Raw genomic sequence first — 19,337 nt, 5'->3', positions numbered from 1 at the left:
ATTCGGAGAGGTTTTGAAATGAATCCAGGTTTTTGGCACGCAATCTAGTGGTTAGAAATTGTATACCACCACCTCTTTGCTCCTGCCGGCCAACAATTTTTTGGTGAATTTTTATTCCACCAACAGGACTCAAGCCGCTTAACTACGCTGTCAGTCGCCTTAACGACTATGGCCACTAGGCAAATAATTAAGCAATTAATCAATATTTTAAGGGCATTATTGCCTACCTTTTCCTGCTTTCTTTAATTGGCTGAACATTCGTTCCCTAGTTATTACGATCAAGAAAAGGTTTTTCCTGCCCCAACCCATGTATTCTTGCCTTAACAGTTTAATATTCACTTCCAAAAATATAAGACGTCATCGCAAACTTGCGGTGCAATCCTAAGCACATTTTACTGAGAGGCTAAGACATTGAAAACAGTTATCAGTTCAAGAACTGCACATAACGGCAAGGTCAAGTAGCCAATTCTCTAATCTCTTTTATCGATAAACATCATCAAGTGAGTTCGATATGCCGTACAAAGAGACTTGCTTTTGTTACCGTATTGAACTGCATTAACCTTTAATTCTTGGAAAATCCATTAATGTTCCCATATTTTTCAGGGCTACCTTTTTCAACTTTTTAACTATTTTTCTACTGTTTCACAATGCTAGTAAGACCAATCTCTATCGATGGTAATATCTCTAGTAGCCTTCTTATCACCAGCACTCAAGTGTTTAATCTGATTATTCTGTATATATCGCACAGACTATGAGATTCTCCAACAGACAAGATGAATTTCTTTGTACTGTTACTGGTAGGAGTAGCTGGAATTTCAGGTAACTATAATCCCAATAATCCTTCTGTTACGTAAAGCCGTGTGAAAGTAATGTTATGATATTCAAGGATAAGCAAAGTGTTCACCTGCTGCGAGAGGCAACAGTGATTAAGGTCAGTTACGAATAGCAGTTCATTCAAGATGGCACATGCAATTTGAGGAATATTTAAGAGTCCTTTAATCCAATATAGGCTGTAATTTGAGGAAAATTTCTTCAAAGGGTCACTGTAATTTGAGGAACGGGCAAAAATATTTGAGGGAAAATCCTTCAAAGGTTCATTGTAATTCGACAAATTGACACGACATATATCAGGCAATATCCTTCAAAGTTTCTTTATAATTTGAGGAACAGACACGAAATATTTTAAAACAAACTTGCAAAATTTCACACGCGCAATTAATTTGTTCCCACTTTTACGACAGTTAGAATTGCGATATTTCTGTGGTTAGAGATGTTGTGTATGTTCTTGTAGTGCATTCTTAACTCGCCATTATCACTTTAAAAATTAAAATGTTTCGCTTATTTAGTCAAGGATAATACACCTTATTAGGCGTATTTGATCAGCTGAAATCTATGTATTGTTTCACAATCTTAATACAAGTATCTGATCAAAATAAAACTACAAGTGCAGCAAAGATGTCAACAAAGATCTAAAAGTCACGTATACAAAATAAAAGCAAATGCGTAGGCATTAAGACGATATCGAAATTAAAATAATAATAATAATAATAATAATAATAATAATAATAATAATAATAATATGAAAAGGAGCACTACGATTTAAAAAGACCGGGTGAGTTGGCCGTGCGGTTAGGGACGCGCAGCGGGAGATGGTGGTTTCGAACCCCACTATCGGCAGCCCTGCAGATAGTTTTCCGTCGTTTCCCATTTTCACACCAGGAAAATGCTGGGGCCGTACCTTAATTAAGGCCACGGCCACTTCCTTCCCGTTCCTAGGCCTATCTCATTGTCGCCGTAAGATCTATCTGTGTTAGTGCAACGTAAAGCCAATTCTAAAAATAAAAAAGTAAAAAAGACATCTAAAAGTACGGTTCAATGCGTCACTGACCTAGCCAGGGCGGGCGGTGTGGCGTGGCGAAAGGTTAATGGACTGACTAGCCAGCTGGACTCGCGCCAACTTGCATTCTATGCTAGAGTGGATAGAAGTGAGGACTTAATTAAGGTAAGTTCTACATTTCAAGTTTTTAATGATTTAAAAAGAATTTAAACAAATGTTTATACATTTCTAAATATTTATGAGAGTGATTTGATAGAATCTGATTATGTGCTTTCAAGATCGCAACATTTAATTCTATTTTAATTAAGTTGTTCATTTTTCTGGTATAATACTGTTACCGTATATTTTCTTTCTCGAGTAGTTTATAAACTTATTTATTCAAACTTAGTTTCGGCAGAAGTAGTATAATTGGATGGTTCTGCCGCCTCCTCCTCCTCGCGCGGCGCGGGAAATTTGAATTCTGGCGGGAAATTTGAATTTTGGCGGGAGATTTGAATTTGTAAACAAAGCCACGTGCTTTTTGACAGCTGTCATCGACAACAACGCATCGCTAACCTCACTGCTGCCATCTTGACGGGCCTAAACCTCACTAGTACCAACTTAACCTAACTAGCGTGAGGTAAACAAAGCCACGTGTTTTTTGACAGCCACGTGCTTTTTGACAGACAACAACGCATCGCTAACCTCAGTACTGCCATCTTGACGGGCCTAAACCTCAGTAGTGCCAATTTAACCTAACTAGCGCGAGATAAACAAAGCCACGTGCTTTTTGACAGCCACGTGCTTTTTGACAGATTTGTAAACAAAGCCACGTGCTTTTTGACAGACAACAACGCATCGCTAACCTCAGTACTGCCATCTTGATGGACCTAAACCTTAGTGGTACCAACTTAACCTAACTAGCGCGAGGTAAACAAAGCCACGTGCTTTTTGACAGCTGTCATCCGCCATCTTTAAACCACAAAGCACTGTGCTGCCCTCTCTAGATGCAAAATTCGTCACCTGTCATCCGCAGTGCTGCCATCTTGACGGGTCTAAACCTTAGTGCTACCAACTTAACCTAACTAGCGCGAGGTAAACAAAGCCACGTGTTTTTTGACAGCTGTCATCCGCCATCTTTAATCTATAGAGCACAGTGCTGCCCTCTTTAGCTACTTACCTTTGAAATGTGGTGGCGGATAATTTGAAAAATGCTTTTTGACAGCAGCCATCTTTGTGCACCATGCTGCCCTCTTTAGCTAGATACCTGTGGTGGCAGGCAATTCCACATGACAGCAGCCATCTTTAATCAAGAGAGCACTGTGCTGCCATCTTTAGCTAGATACCTTTGAAATGTGGTGGCGGCAAATTGAAAAATTTCACGTGCTCTTGTTTGGAAACAAAATCGCGTGCTTTTTTGACAGCTACCATCAGCCATCTTTAATCAACAGAGCATAGTGCTGCCCTCTTTAGTTTGAAATGTGGTGGCGGCAAATTCCACGTGCTCTTGTTTGGAAACAAAGCCATGTGCTTTTTGACAGCTGTCATCCGCCATCTTTAATCAACAGAGCACCGTGCTGCGGGCAATTTCGTCAGCTGTCATCCGCCATCTTTAATCCACAGAACACCGTGCTGCCCTCTTTATGGCTACTACCTTAAGCACGTAGTAGCGGGCAATTTGAAAAGTTCTGTTAGCTATCATCCGCCATCTTTAATCAAGAGAGCACCGTGCTGCCATCTTTAGCTAGATACCTTTGAAATGTGGTGGCGGCAAATTGAAAAATTTCACGTGCTCTTGTTTGGAAACAAACTCGCGTGCTTTTTTGACAGCTACCATCCGCCATCTTTAATCAACAGAGCATAGTGCTGCCCTCTTTAGTTTGAAATGTGGTGGCGGCAAATTCCACGTGCTCTTGTTTGGAAACAAAGCCATGTGCTTTTTTGACAGCTGTCATCCGCCATCTTTAATCCAGAGAGCACCGTGCTGCCCTCTTTATCGTAGTAGATGTAAATTCGTCACCTGTCATCCGCAGTGCTGCCTTCTTTAGCTAGATACCTTTGAAATGTGGTGGTGGATAATTTAAAAAGAGAAATTCTACAGCAGCCCTCTCTCGACGCTAATTGCATAAGATGGCGGCTATACATGACTCCTTAAGGGTGCTTACGCAAGATGGCTGCTATACACAGGTTCTTATGAGACGCCCTTGGGATGCTTGCGCAAGATGGCAGTTATACATGGCTCCTTATGAGATGCCCTAGGGATGCTTGCTCAAGATAGCGACTGCTCTTATGGGACGGCTTAAGTGTCCTTGCACAAGATGGCTTGAGACGCCCTAAGGATGCTTGCGCAAGATGGCGGACACAAGATGGCGGCTATACACAACTCCTTATGAGACGCTTTAAGGGTGCTTGCGCAAGATGGTTGCTACTCTTATGAAGAAAGCTAGCTTAGAGGCTAACGTGTCGTGCTAGTTCGATTCATTAAATTTAGGGCTTAAATGCAAAATGTTAAATATATCGAAAACGGTGCACCGTAGAGCAAAACGGACAAAATTTTTCCGCCTAATACGTAGGTTCGTAGTATCAGGAACAAGAAAAAACATAGTCTAATGATGAGATCAACGGTTCGATTCGTACTTAAGCCCTTTGGCATTGGCAGCTATCTATTTCTACAAGATGGTGGCTGCTCTTATGAGACACAAGATGGCTTGAGACGTCCTAGGGATGCTTACGCAAGATGGCGGACACAAAATGGTGACTATACATAGCTCCTTATGAGACAGCCTAGGGGTGCTCGCACAAGATGGCAGCTACTCTTATGAAGAAAGCTAGCTTAGAGGCTACTGCGCAAGATAACAGCTGCTGTTATGCATGTGGTGGAGGGCAATTTGAAATTCTATGTGCTTAATCAACAGAGCACCCTGCTACCCTCTTTAGCTGAAATGTGGTGGTGGATAATTTGAAAAATTCTTTTGACAGCTATCATCTTTAAACAATGGCGACTATACATAGGCTGTTAAGGCCTTATCATTCTCCTCCTCCTCCTCCTCCTCCTCCTCCTCCTCCTCCGCCTCTTATGTCAAGGCATAGCTTTATATCGAACAAGTTTAAACCTGCATCGCGAAGGCAAGCGTGTACAGCGATAACATTATTATGCATGTTTAGACTTTCGAAACATAAGAAGAGTAGAATCAAACGCTGTACTCGATACGACATGTGATCAGAACATTGATTGATGCGTTCAGAAAACAAAATAAGTGATCAAGACTAGAATCGAACACTGTACTCAATACATCATGTGTTTAGAATATGTCAGGGGATACCCTTGTTCTAAGAAGATAAGATTGAAACATAACAAGACTAGAATAGAACACTGTAATCGATGTTGCTAACTTCAACATGTGATCAGAACATTGATTGATGTGTTCAGAACACAAAATAAGTGATCATGACTAGAATCGAACACTGTACTCGATACAACATGTGATCAGAACATTGATCGATGTGTTCAGAACACAAAATAAGTGATCAAGACTAGAATCGAACACTGTACTCAATACAACATGTATTTAGAACATGTTAGGGGGTACCCTTGTTCTAAGAAGATCAGAATGAAACATAACAAGACTAGAATCGAACACTGTAATCGATGTTGTTAACCTCAACATATGATCAGAACATTGTTTGATGTGTTCAGAGCAAAAGTACAATTTTGCTGATTTGCTTAGTGTAAAATCAAAAACTATGGAAACACACTGTGCACATATCGCATAGCTAACTCGCTCAGTAAGCAATATGGCAAAACTACAACTTCAATGATTTGCCTAGTGTAAAAATCAAAAAACACACTGTACCCATACTGCGCAGCTAACTCGCTCGGTAAACGATATAGCCAAAGTATAACTTCAAATTATTTACCTTCCATCATTCGTCTTGTGTGAAAATCAGTCGAACAAGTTATCACATAAACATGTAACATGAAATATCAGTCAATCTGTTGGCATGGGTTACAAGCATGTAGCTTATGCGGGAAGTAAAATTAAACAGAACGCTAGTGCTATAAGAAATACTCTGCTTACATTTAAGTCCCTAGCTGTTGAACAAGTTATTACATAAATATGTAACATGAAATATCGGTTCGGAAACATATTGTTTCAAGGATGAAAGGACTCTTCCTCCTCCTTACCGCACATTCCTTGTAGGGCTAAGGGGCTAATGGGCTAAAGGGCTAATGGGCAAAAGGGCTAAAGGGCTAATGGGCTAACGGGCTAAAGGGCTAAAGGGCTGAAGGAGCGACAACCTCATCGATCGCTATCAGCAAGAACGCTTGTACTTTGTTAAGTGTAGAAAATTAATCTTTATTTGTAAATGGTTTCATGTTCAGAACAAGGAATGGAACCTAGGGGTTACGTCTTACCTAATAAAATCCCCGAGGTGCGATGAGTTACGTTTTTCGAACTAGTGTTTGGAACACTGAACTTTTCAAGATGATAGCAGAGAGTTTAGCAATGTTCTGTTGTTGGATTATAAATTCCGCGCTACAACATGCATAAGGTGGCAGCCTTGAGGTTTACTGCCGTAAAGATGACAAGAGTGAGGTTAACAATGTTCCGTTGTTGGATTTTAAATTCCGCGCTATAACATGCATAAGGTGGCAGCCTTGATGTTTACCGAGGTAAAGATGGCAGCAGTGAGGTTAGCGACGCTCTATTGTCCTTCAAAGTGAGGTTAGGGTTCGTCAAGAAGACAGCTGTCAAAAAAGCACGTGGCTATGTTTACCAAACAAGAGCACGTGGTCGTGACGTCACGGTCACGTAATCAATCCTTAGCTCGACGTCGTTAAGAGCAGCATTAGGATTAGCTATGCTCAAAAGTCTTGGGGACAGAGCAGCAGTATGAATTGCCATGTTTCAAAGTGTGTACACATCACCTATCGATTTTACATGCATCGACCATCGAACTAAACTTCATCTGCTAGATCGTGCTGCTATCTTAGCATAACCTATACACATAAAATTAAAGTACAATGAATAGCCATGTTTCAAAGCGTGTACACATTACCTATCGATTTTGCACGCATCGACTCTCGTACTAAACTTCTTCCGCTAGATTGTGCTGCTAAATTAGCATAACCTATACGCGTGACCTTAAAGTACAATGAATAGCCATGTTTCAAAGCGTGTACACATTACCTATCGACTTTGCATGCAACAAATATCGTACTAAACTTCTTCCGCTGGGTTGTGCTGCTATCTTAGCATAACTTATACACATGAACTTAAAGTACAAAGAATAGCCATGTTTCAAAGTGTGTACACATTACTTATTGATTTTGCATGCATCGAATCTCGTACTGAACTTCTTCCGCTAGATTGTGCTGCTATCTTAGCATAACCTATACCCATGAACTTAAAGTACAATGAATAGTCATGTTTCAAAGCGTGTACACATCAACTATCGAATTTGCATGTATCAACTCTCGTACTAAACTTCTGCAGGTAGATTGTGCTGCTATCTTAGCATAACTAAGACGCATGAACTTAAAGTACAAGGAATAGCTATGTCTCAAAGCGTGTACACGTTACCTATCGATTTTGCAAGCATCGACTCTCGTACTAAACTTCTTCCGCTAGATTGTGCTGCTATCTTAGCATGTCCTTAAGGTACAAAGAATAGCCATGTTTCAAAGCGTGTACACATTACCTATCGATTTTGCATGCATCAAATATCGTACTAAATTTCTTCCGCTAGATTGTGCTGCTATCTTAGCATAACCTATACCCATGAACTTAAAGTACGATGAATAGTCATGTTTCAAAGCATGTACGCATCAACTATCGATTTTGCATGTATCGACTCTCGTACAAAACTTCTTCAGGTAGATTGTGCTGCTATCTTAGCATAACTAAGACGCATGAACTTAAAGTACAAAGAATAGCTATGTTTCAAAGCGTGTACACATCACCTATCGATTTTGCATTCATCGACTCTCGTACTAAACTTCTTACGCTAGACTGTGCTGCTATCTTAGCCTAACCTATACGCATGAACTTAAAGTACGAAGAATAACCATGTTTTAAAGCGTGTACACATTACTTATTGATTTTGCATGCATCAAATATCGTACTAAACTTCTTCCGCTAGGTTGTGCTGCTATCTTAGCATAACCTGTACGCATGAACTTAAAGTACAAAGAATAGCCTTGTTTCAAAGCGTGTGCACATTACCTAATGATTTTGCACGAAACGACTATCATACTAAAATTTTTCCACTAGATTGTGCTTAAATCGTGTAAGTGTGCTGCTACCTTAGCAAAACCTATCGATTTTACATGCATCGACTATCGTACTAGACTTCTTCCGCTAGAGCATGTAGCAATCGCTTTTGTGTATCCCTAACCCATGTGCACGAACTTAAAGCACAAAGAAGAGCTATGTTCTAAAGCGTGTACACATCACCCACCGATAATGTATCGAATATCGTACTAAACTTCTCCTGCCAGAGTGTACGACTATCGCTTGTGTGTGCACGAACTTAAAGCATAAAGAATAGCAATGTATAAAAATCTTGTAAACAAAGCAGCAGCATTAATTATAGCCATGTTTAAATGCGTGTACACATCATGTATCTATGATGCACGCAGTACTAAACATATTCCATTAGAATGTACAAAGTTCGCATGTGTTTATGCTGCTATCTTAGCACAGCCTATGTGCATGAATTTAAAGCATAAAGAATAGTTATGTGTAAAAAATCTTGTGAACACAGCAGAATGTTTACTACGTAGGTGTAGACATTGAACTTTGCATGCTGAGGCAGCATACTACGTGACCGTGACGTCATGACCACGTGCTTTTGTTTGGTAAACATAGCCACGTGCTTTTTTGACAGCTGTCTTCTTGACGAACCCTAACCTCACTTTGAAGGACAATAGAGCGTCGCTAACCTCACTGCTGCCATCTTTACCTCGGTAAACCTCAAGGCTGCCACCTTATGCATGTTATAGCGCGGAATTTAAAATCCAACAACGGAACATTGTTAACCTCACTCTTGTCATCTTTACGGCAGTAAACTTCAAGGCTGCCACCTTATGCATGTTGTAGCGCGGAATTTATAATCCAACAACAGAACATTGCTAAACTCTCTGCTATCATCTTGAAAAGTTCAATGTTCCAAACACTAGTTCGAAAAACGTAACTCATCGCACCTCGGGGATTTTATTAGGTAAGACGTAACCCCTAGGTTCCATTCCTTGTTCTGAACATGAAACCATTTACAAATAAAGATTAATTTTCTACACTTAACAAAGTACAGGCGTTCTTGCTGATAGCGATCGATGAGGTTGTTGCTCCTTCAGCCCTTTAGCCCATTAGCCCCTTAGCCCTACAAGGAATGTGCGGTAAGGAGGAGGAAGAGTCCTTTCATACTTGAAACAATATGTTTCCGAACCGATATTTCATGTTACATATTTATGTAATAACTTGTTCAACAGCTAGGGACTTAAATGTAAGCAGAGTATTTCTTATAGCACTAGCGTTCTGTTTAATTTTACTTCCCGCATAAGCTACATGCTTGTAACCCATGCCAACAGATTGACTGATATTTCATGTTACATGTTTATGCGATAACTTGTTCGACTGATTTTCACACAAGACGAATGATGGAAGGTAAATAATTTGAAGTTATACTTTGGCTATATCGTTTACCGAGCGAGTTAGCTGCGCAGTATGGGTACAGTGTGTTTTTTGATTTTTACACTAGGCAAATCATTGAAGTTGTAGTTTTGCAATATTGCTTACTGAGCGAGTTAGCTATGCGATATGTGCACAGTGTGTTTCCATAGTTTTTGATTTTACACTAAGCAAATCAGCAAAATTGTACTTTTGCTCTGAACACATCAAACAATGTTCTGATCATATGTTGAGGTTAACAACATCGATTACAGTGTTCGATTCTAGTCTTGTTATGTTTCATTCTGATCTTCTTAGAACAAGGGTACCCCCTAACATGTTCTAAATACATGTTGTATTGAGTACAGTGTTCGATTCTAGTCTTGATCACTTATTTTGTGTTCTGAACACATCGATCAATGTTCTGATCACATGTTGTATCGAGTACAGTGTTCGATTCTAGTCATGATCACTTATTTTGTGTTCTGAACACATCAATCAATGTTCTGATCACATGTTGAAGTTAGCAACATCGATTACAGTGTTCTATTCTAGTCTTGTTATGTTTCAATCTTATCTTCTTAGAACAAGGGTATCCCCTGACATATTCTAAACACATGATGTATTGAGTACAGTGTTCGATTCTAGTCTTGATCACTTATTTTGTTTTCTGAACGCATCAATCAATGTTCTGATCACATGTCGTATCGAGTACAGCGTTTGATTCTACTCTTCTTATGTTTCGAAAGTCTAAACATGCATAATAATGTTATCGCTGTACACGCTTGCCTTCGCGATGCAGGTTTAAACTTGTTCGATATAAAGCTATGCCTTGACATAAGAGGCGGAGGAGGAGGAGGAGGAGGAGGAGGAGGAGGAGGAGGAGGAGAATGATAAGGCCTTAACAGCCTATGTATAGTCGCCATTGTTTAAAGATGATAGCTGTCAAAAGAATTTTTCAAATTATCCACCACCACATTTCAGCTAAAGAGGGTAGCAGGGTGCTCTGTTGATTAAGCACATAGAATTTCAAATTGCCCTCCACCACATGCATAACAGCAGCTGTTATCTTGCGCAGTAGCCTCTAAGCTAGCTTTCTTCATAAGAGTAGCTGCCATCTTGTGCGAGCACCCCTAGGCTGTCTCATAAGGAGCTATGTATAGTCACCATTTTGTGTCCGCCATCTTGCGTAAGCATCCCTAGGACGTCTCAAGCCATCTTGTGTCTCATAAGAGCAGCCACCATCTTGTAGAAATAGATAGCTGCCAATGCCAAAGGGCTTAAGTACGAATCGAACCGTTGATCTCATCATTAGACTATGTTTTTTCTTGTTCCTGATACTACGAACCTACGTATTAGGCGGAAAAATTTTGTCCGTTTTGCTCTACGGTGCACCGTTTTCGATATATTTAACATTTTGCATTTAAGCCCTAAATTTAATGAATCGAACTAGCACGACACGTTAGCCTCTAAGCTAGCTTTCTTCATAAGAGTAGCAACCATCTTGCGCAAGCACCCTTAAAGCGTCTCATAAGGAGTTGTGTATAGCCGCCATCTTGTGTCCGCCATCTTGCGCAAGCATCCTTAGGGCGTCTCAAGCCATCTTGTGCAAGGACACTTAAGCCGTCCCATAAGAGCAGTCGCTATCTTGAGCAAGCATCCCTAGGGCATCTCATAAGGAGCCATGTATAACTGCCATCTTGCGCAAGCATCCCAAGGGCGTCTCATAAGAACCTGTGTATAGCAGCCATCTTGCGTAAGCACCCTTAAGGAGTCATGTATAGCCGCCATCTTATGCAATTAGCGTCGAGAGAGGGCTGCTGTAGAATTTCTCTTTTTAAATTATCCACCACCACATTTCAAAGGTATCTAGCTAAAGAAGGCAGCACTGCGGATGACAGGTGACGAATTTACATCTACTACGATAAAGAGGGCAGCACGGTGCTCTCTGGATTAAAGATGGCGGATGACAGCTGTCAAAAAAGCACATGGCTTTGTTTCCAAACAAGAGCACGTGGAATTTGCCGCCACCACATTTCAAACTAAAGAGGGCAGCACTATGCTCTGTTGATTAAAGATGGCGGATGGTAGCTGTCAAAAAAGCACGCGAGTTTGTTTCCAAACAAGAGCACGTGAAATTTTTCAATTTGCCGCCACCACATTTCAAAGGTATCTAGCTAAAGATGGCAGCACGGTGCTCTCTTGATTAAAGATGGCGGATGATAGCTAACAGAACTTTTCAAATTGCCCGCTACTACGTGCTTAAGGTAGTAGCCATAAAGAGGGCAGCACGGTGTTCTGTGGATTAAAGATGGCGGATGACAGCTGACGAAATTGCCCGCAGCACGGTGCTCTGTTGATTAAAGATGGCGGATGACAGCTGTCAAAAAAGCACATGGCTTTGTTTCCAAACAAGAGCACATGGAATTTTCCGCCGCCACATTTCAAACTAAAGAGGGCAGTACTATGCTCTGTTGATTAAAGATGGCGGATGGTAGCTGTCAAAAAAGCACGTGAGTTTGTTTCCAAACAAGAGCACGTGAAATTTTTCAATTTGCCGCCACCACATTTCAAAGGTATCTAGCTAAAGATGGCAGCACAGTGCTCTCTTGATTAAAGATGGCTGCTGTCATGTGGAATTGCCTGCCACCACAGGTATCTAGCTAAAGAGGGCAGCATGGTGCACAAAGATGGCTGCTGTCAAAAAGCATTTTTCAAATTATCCGCCACCACATTTCAAAGGTAAGTAGCTAAAGAGGGCAGCACTGTGCTCTATAGATTAAAGATGGCGGATGACAGCTGTCAAAAAACACGTGGCTTTGTTTACCTCGCGCTAGTTAGGTTAAGTTGGTAGCACTAAGGTTTAGACCCGTCAAGATGGCAGCACTGCGGATGACAGGTGACGAATTTTGCATCTAGAGAGGGCAGCACAGTGCTTTGTGGTTTAAAGATGGCGGATGACAGCTGTCAAAAAGCACGTGGCTTTGTTTACCTCGCGCTAGTTAGGTTAAGTTGGTACCACTAAGGTTTAGGTCCATCAAGATGGCAGTACTGAGGTTAGCGATGCGTTGTTGTCTGTCAAAAAGCACGTGGCTTTGTTTACAAATCTGTCAAAAAGCACGTGGCTGTCAAAAAGCACGTGGCTTTGTTTATCTCGCGCTAGTTAGGTTAAGTTGGCACTACTGAGGTTTAGGCCCGTCAAGATGGCAGTACTGAGGTTAGCGATGCGTTATTGTCTGTCAAAAAGCACGTGGCTGTCAAAAAACACGTGGCTTTGTTTACCTCATGCTAGTTAGGTTAAGTTGGTACCACTGAGGTTTAGGCCCGTCAAGATGGCAGCAATGAGGTTAGCGATGCGTTGTTGTCGATGACAGCTGTCAAAAAGCACGTGGCTTTGTTTACAAATTCAAATCTCCCGCCAAAATTCAAATCTCCCGCCAAAATTCAAATTTCCCGCCAGAATTCAAATTTCCCGCGCCGCGCGAGGAGGAGGAGGCGGCAGAACTCTCCCATTATACTACTGGCAGAGTAAAAGGCCTAATAGATACAAAGTGACTTCTTTCATACAAAATACCATTGATCACAGCTGCGAATTCACAGCATTAGCTTTGCTATACCTTTACTTAATTCCGTTTACTGTACCATCCCATTATAGTAAGTGTTTAAAATTCACTCTCTCAACTTGTAGACAAACTCTGTAACGTGTGATGATATACCGTTCCACTCTCTGCAATTCAGCCTCATGAATTTTCAATGTTGGTGTGCGAATTACAGTTCAAAATTTACATCATACAAAAATACGCTTTTCAGAACTTAATTCAGAAGTCATGACACACGTAAAAATCTGGTCAATTGGTGCTGTATAAGAAACAATCACGCTATACGCTGTACAGATTCTTATCGCAGACTGAGACCATGGCATAACTGGGCGAGCTAGGCTATTGCATCATTCATTCGCTTAGACGCGGCACAGAGCACGGGGAATAACCAGCAGTTCGGCTGAGGCACGCACTGTGCCATCCTGGGATAATACATTGTATTTTAAATGATCCACCTGTTCCAGTTCTCTATTTTCCTTCTTTCTTCCTTTCTTAATCCGCTTACCGTCCAGGCTGGTTTTTCCCTCGGATTCAGCGAGAGATCACACCTCTAGCGCCTCAAAGGCAGTGCCCTAGAGCGTGAGACTTTGGGTCGGAGGGGGATACAGCTGGGAAGGATGACCAGCACCTCGCCCAGGCAGCCTCACTTGCTGAGTAGTGACCTTGTGGCGGGGGGGGGGGGAGATTGGAAGGAATAGACAAGGAAGAGGGAAGGAAGTGACCGTGGCCTTAAGTTAGGTACCATCCCGGCATTTGCCTGGAGGAAAAGTGGGAAACCACGGAAAACCACTTCGAGGATGGCCTAGGTGGGAATCGAACCCTCCTCTACACAATTGACCTCCCGAGGTTGAGTGGACCCCGTTCCATCCCTCGTACTACTTTTCAAATTTCGTGGCAGAGCCTGGAATCGAACCCCGGCCTCCAAGGGTGCCAGTTAATCATATCAACCACTCCACCACAGTGGCGGACCCATTTCTCTATTTCCCGCCTGAAATGTAATCCTCTTCCATATTGCATGAGCCAAATTATGAGCAGGAATTTTTCTTTATATTTCTTTGTAAAGAATAGTGTTTTATATTGTCCGAAAATCCGTTTTGGGCGGGGGTCCAAAAACGTGTTACAGACATAAGGAGATAAAATGCTATTTGGCACTAAAGAGCTCTCTGAATACTCCAACAATAGGAAATTATAATCCTGTGGCGCGTACAACACAAAGGGTGCCTTGACCTGGCATGACGTCAATTGTCCCATTTATATGAGCTGCAGATATTCGAATGTCACAGGGTCAGCGTGACGACTCTCTCAAGATGTATTGCTTGAAATTCTTGACATTATTCACTACCTCTCATATGGCAGCTCCACAGCTGACCTCACAGCGCTGAGTGAGTTCATTCACGTCTACAGTCTTGGATTAAAATCCTTGCATGACCCGTTGACTGAGATCGAGGTCTTCGAGTCAGACGGGGGACGCGGTGCTCATACATTATGTATAAATAACAATCTCTTCTTCCTGACATTTTCCCCCAAATTATTGAGGTCGCCACTTGAAGAGGATTCAGCCCAGTTTTACGCCCAGGTACACTTTCGGATGCCAACCTTATTTGGAGGGATGTATTCACTTCAGCGTGTTTTTGTAGTGACTGGTGGTATAATGAATTCAGATGAAGAGAAGGTATTAAGTCTAACAAAAAAACACCCAGTCTCCGTGCCAGAAGAGTTAACAACACGCGGATAAAATTCTCATTTGAAAATGTTAAGATCCAGATATTTATTTATTTATTTATTTATTTATTTATTTATTTATTTATTTATTTATTTATTTATTTATTTATACACCCATAACAGAGTATATCCCCAATTACAATGGATGGTACAAAATACACTCAATATATAAATGGTGGAGCCTCCGTGGCCCAGAGAGTTCTGAACGAAGAACAGTACACTAACCATCTAGCGAAGGAGCCGGCCATACAACAAACTACAGCAAATAAGACGCATCGTTCTTTAAAAAAAAAAAAAACAGAAACAAATCCCTGTCTCATATAATATATATATATATATATATATATTCAGAAAGTTTATTAAAACAGCTTTGGCAAATCTGTCCGTTCGTTCTACTGGATGGATTTGGTCCATTCTTGTTTTATTCTTTCCGAAATTACCTGCCGGTGAACAATGAGACATTGATAGGTCTCTGAGTTCAGCCAACGTTGGGTATCATAAAATCAAATCATGAAATTCTCACTCCAGTAATTACAGGCGAAGGTTTACCCTAACCCGCAATACATTCTGTACTTAGCAGGTTGCTAAGCGATTAATATTTTCATTAATATTCTCACATATTATGTGATTTTCATCCTTAGTAATGTCATTGCATGCAGCCGTATTTGATTACGACCTGTGAAGACAGAGAGTATACACTTCCTCTGATCACGGAAGAATACTATTCTCTACTAGATACTCTTTGATTTTCTGATCTTCTCCAGCATCTGAATATACTCAGCAGATGGCAGAACGTTCCTAATAACTTACATCCTGCTAAGAGAAAACGGTGGACGTACGTACAGACGGGAATGTGTCATGTCGGCTAGCCTTTTGTATGACCATTAGCGAAGTTCAGGGACAAACTCTCGAAAAAGTGGGTAGTCTACTTACACGAACCAGTAATCAACCACGGCCAGTTGTATATTGTACTATCTCGGGCAGGATCATTTGAAAATGTTAAGATCCAGATATTATTTATTTATTTATTTATTTATTTATTTATTTATTTATTTATTTATTTATTTATTTATTTATTTATTTATTTATTTATTTATACATCCATAACGGAGTATATCCCCAATTACAATGGATGGTACAAAATACATTCAATATATAAATGGTACCTATATATACGGCCGAATGGTCGAAGCATAGAGAATACTGTATGGAAAGAATGTTATAAACTACATTATCGGTATTAAATGTTCATAAAACTACTGAAATGAGCAGAGAAAGCAATATGATTGCGACAGGCATATCAAGGCGAGTTATCTGACCTATTTATAAGGAATGCTGAGGAGAAGCGCGGGTCCACTTGTATTCCATTAAAACCCTTGGCCTGTAAAGACGCCTGCTTCCCAGGCAGATGGCCTTCAGGTATTGGAACTCATTTTTATTGATGCTATATTAATATGGTGCTAATTTTCTTACCCATTCTACAGCACTACCAGATATCAGCTTGGAGCACAATCATGAAACACGAATCATCGGGGGAACTCAAGTCACTCCAGGAGAATTTCCATCTCAGGTATGAATATTACGAGAAATATTTAGGAATAAATTATAATTTGTTTTATACATTCATGACTTGGAACACTGGGCATGATAAGCCGTTGAATTTATTTGTCATTGTTACAACAATCATGATTTACTTCCGAAAAGTGCAGTAAAAATCTTTGCCAAGTAACAAGCTAGTTGGAAGAAAAATATGTCTAATGTAATTAATTTACGAGTTTTGCGTACCACTCACTATTTTTATGGTTTCCGGAGATGCCAAGATGCCGGAATTTTTCCCTGCAGGAGATCACTCACGTGGCTGTAAATATTTTGCCTGGAGTTCGCGTACTTAAGCACCTTCAAATTCCTCGGAACTGTATCGGTATTGAACCCGCCCACTTTAAGTGAGAAAGCCAGCGCTGTACTCTGAGCCACTCAGCCCGGCCTATGTCTTATTTATAATCTCATTCAAGTGTCATCCAACTCCAATATCATCAAGTAACCAATAAAGATAAGGCAATGCAAGTGGCTTGTCCAAGGCTGAAAGTTCCGGGACTTGTCTGTGTCACATAGTTACAGGTAGCGGCCCATGTTTAGGTACACTTCGACGTTACGAAACTCAAAGAAGTAAATTATATTTACAGAAAGGTCCAAAAGATCCAATACAAAAATTCCAGTAGGAAAATAGATTAACATTTTAAAATGTCCAAAGAATAAGGTCCAAGTAAAAGAAAATTGTTTTCTATGTATTGCTACCTGGGAGCCTCCGTGACCCAGGCGGCGGTACGCCGACCTCTCACCACCGTATTCCGTGGTTCAAATCCCGGTCGCTCCATGTGAGATTTGTGCTGAACAAAGCGGAGGTTGGACAGATTTTCGTACGGAAACTCCAGTTTTCCCTGTCATCTTTCATTCCAGCAACACTCTCCGATATCATTTCATTTCATCCGTCAGTCATTAATCATTGCGCCAGAGGAGTGCGACAGGCTTCGGCAGCCGGCACAATTCCTATCCTCATTCCATTCCTGACCCGGTCGAATGACTGGAAACTGCTTGTCAATTTTCATTTTTGTATTGCTACTTTCCTTCCTCTAGTTTCTGTTCTGATTCCTATTTCATTTCCCATTTTCTTTCTCATTCTCGTTTCTCTATTCTCATAACTGTTCCTTTAATCCTTAATATCCCTGTTCCCATGGATGATACATTTACAGTAGTAAAATTCATCATTGGATTCTGAGAAGGCCATTCCCATTCATTTTCCCGTTCTCTTCCCGTTCCTACTTCCCATTCACCTTTCCACTAATTTTCTCGTTCCTTTTACTGTTTCAATACCCGTGTACACAATTTTCTCCTCTCTCTTCCAATTCTCATTCCCCTTTCCGTTCATTTTAACGTTTTTCTCCCCAGTTCTGTTCCCGTTCCCCTTTATATTAATTTTACTTTTTGTTCTAGTGTAGTAAGTGCCGGTTCCGTTGTGTAGGGGTAGCGTGCTTACCTCTTACCCGGAGGCATCGGGTTTGGTTCCAGCCGGCTCAGGAATATTTACCTCAATTTGAGGGCTGGGTCTTGGTCCAGTCAGCCAACGTGATTACAATGAATGAGGAGCTGTCTGACGGTGCGATGGTGGCCTCGGTCTAGAAAGCCAAGAATAACGGCCGACCGAGCTCGATAGCTGCAGTCGCTTAAGTGCGGCCAGTATCCAGTAATCGGGGGATAGTGGGTTCGAGCCCCACTGTCGGCAGCCCTGAAAATGGTTTTCCGTGGTTTCCCATTTTCACACCAGGCAAATGCCGAGGCTGTACCTTAATTAAGGCCAGCGCCGCTTCCTTCCACTTCCTAGGCCTTTCTATCCCATCGTCGCAATAAGACATATCTGTGTCGGTGCGACGTAAAGCAAATAGCAAAAAAAGATAATAATAATAATGGCCGAGAGGATTCGTCGCGCTGACCACGCGACACCTCGAAATTTGTAGCCTTTGGGCTGTGCAGCGGTCGCTTCATAGGCCATGGCCCTTCGGGGCTGTTTATTTAGTATAGTAAGTGAGATTGGATCAGGTACAGCAAAGCTAATACAGTGAGCTTGCGGTTGACTATCAACATTATCCTGTAAGAAAGAAAGAAGTCAGATCCCGGGCGAAATTATCTTTACACCGGTCTATTTCTTATTCTTACTCCTTTTGTTTACAATTTGTTTTACGTCGCACCGACACAGATAGGTCTTATGGCGACGATGGGATAGGAAAGGGTTAGGAGTGGGAAGGAAGCGGCCGTGGCCTTAATTAAGGTACAGCCCAGCATTTGCCTGGTGTGAAAATTGGAAACCACGGAAAACCATCTTCTGGGTTGCCGACAGTGGGGCTCGAACCCACTATCTCCCGGATGCAAGCTCATAGCTGCGCAGCCCTAACCGCACGGCCAACTCGCCCGGTGTATTTTCTTATTCATAATCTAGAAGTAACAGGTATGAAAGTAGCCAGAATGATCGTTAATACAAACAGGTGTGAACAATGGCAAAAGAATACCCGAACTGAAGAGATAAAGGCTAAGTTCGGAATGAATTCGATGCATGAAACGGTAGCTATAAATAACCTTCGGTGATGGGGTCATGCGAGGTGAATTGAGGAGGATAGGTTACTGAGAAGAATAATGGGCTCGGTCATGGAGGGTAAGAGTAGTAGAGGAAGACCAAGAAGATGGTGGTTAGACTCAGTTTTTAATGATTTAAAAATTAGACGTGTAGATCTAATCGTTGTCTCGAATCTAGTTTTATTAGGGGATTGTGGAGACGTTTAGTAATTTTCCAGAGGCTTGCAGACTTCCCCTAGGGAGATAGGTGTGTCTTACTCACCATATTTCTCTCCAGATAGTATTAAGTCATATTTGCAGAACGCTTGGTTGAGATTGCAGGTTTGCCTATAGTCGGCGTCATTTTTAATTTTTAGCTTTGCCGAAATCTTTGCGTCAAGTTATTACTCCTTAACTTTATGCAAC

At 41.2% G+C, this 19,337-nt stretch overlaps 1 protein-coding gene across 1 annotated transcript in view; it reads left to right on the top strand.

The window, feature by feature from the left end:
* The first annotated feature begins 741 nt into the window (after positions 1–741).
* LOC136880934 (trypsin-1) overlaps positions 742–19,337 on the top strand; it is a 50,834-nt gene continuing 32,238 nt past the window's right edge. The window contains exons 1-2 of the mRNA XM_067153465.2: positions 742–819; positions 16,292–16,377. Of these exons, the coding sequence (XP_067009566.2) occupies positions 774–819; positions 16,292–16,377 (132 nt within the window). The 5' untranslated portion in view covers positions 742–773. The remainder of the gene's footprint in view (positions 820–16,291; positions 16,378–19,337) is intronic.

The sequence above is a fragment of the Anabrus simplex genome, chromosome 9 (assembly GCF_040414725.1).
Source record: "Anabrus simplex isolate iqAnaSimp1 chromosome 9, ASM4041472v1, whole genome shotgun sequence".
NCBI lineage: Eukaryota > Metazoa > Arthropoda > Insecta > Orthoptera > Tettigoniidae > Anabrus > Anabrus simplex.
The sequence above is the reverse complement of the archived record's forward strand: the minus strand, read 5'-3'. Positions and strand labels throughout refer to the sequence as shown.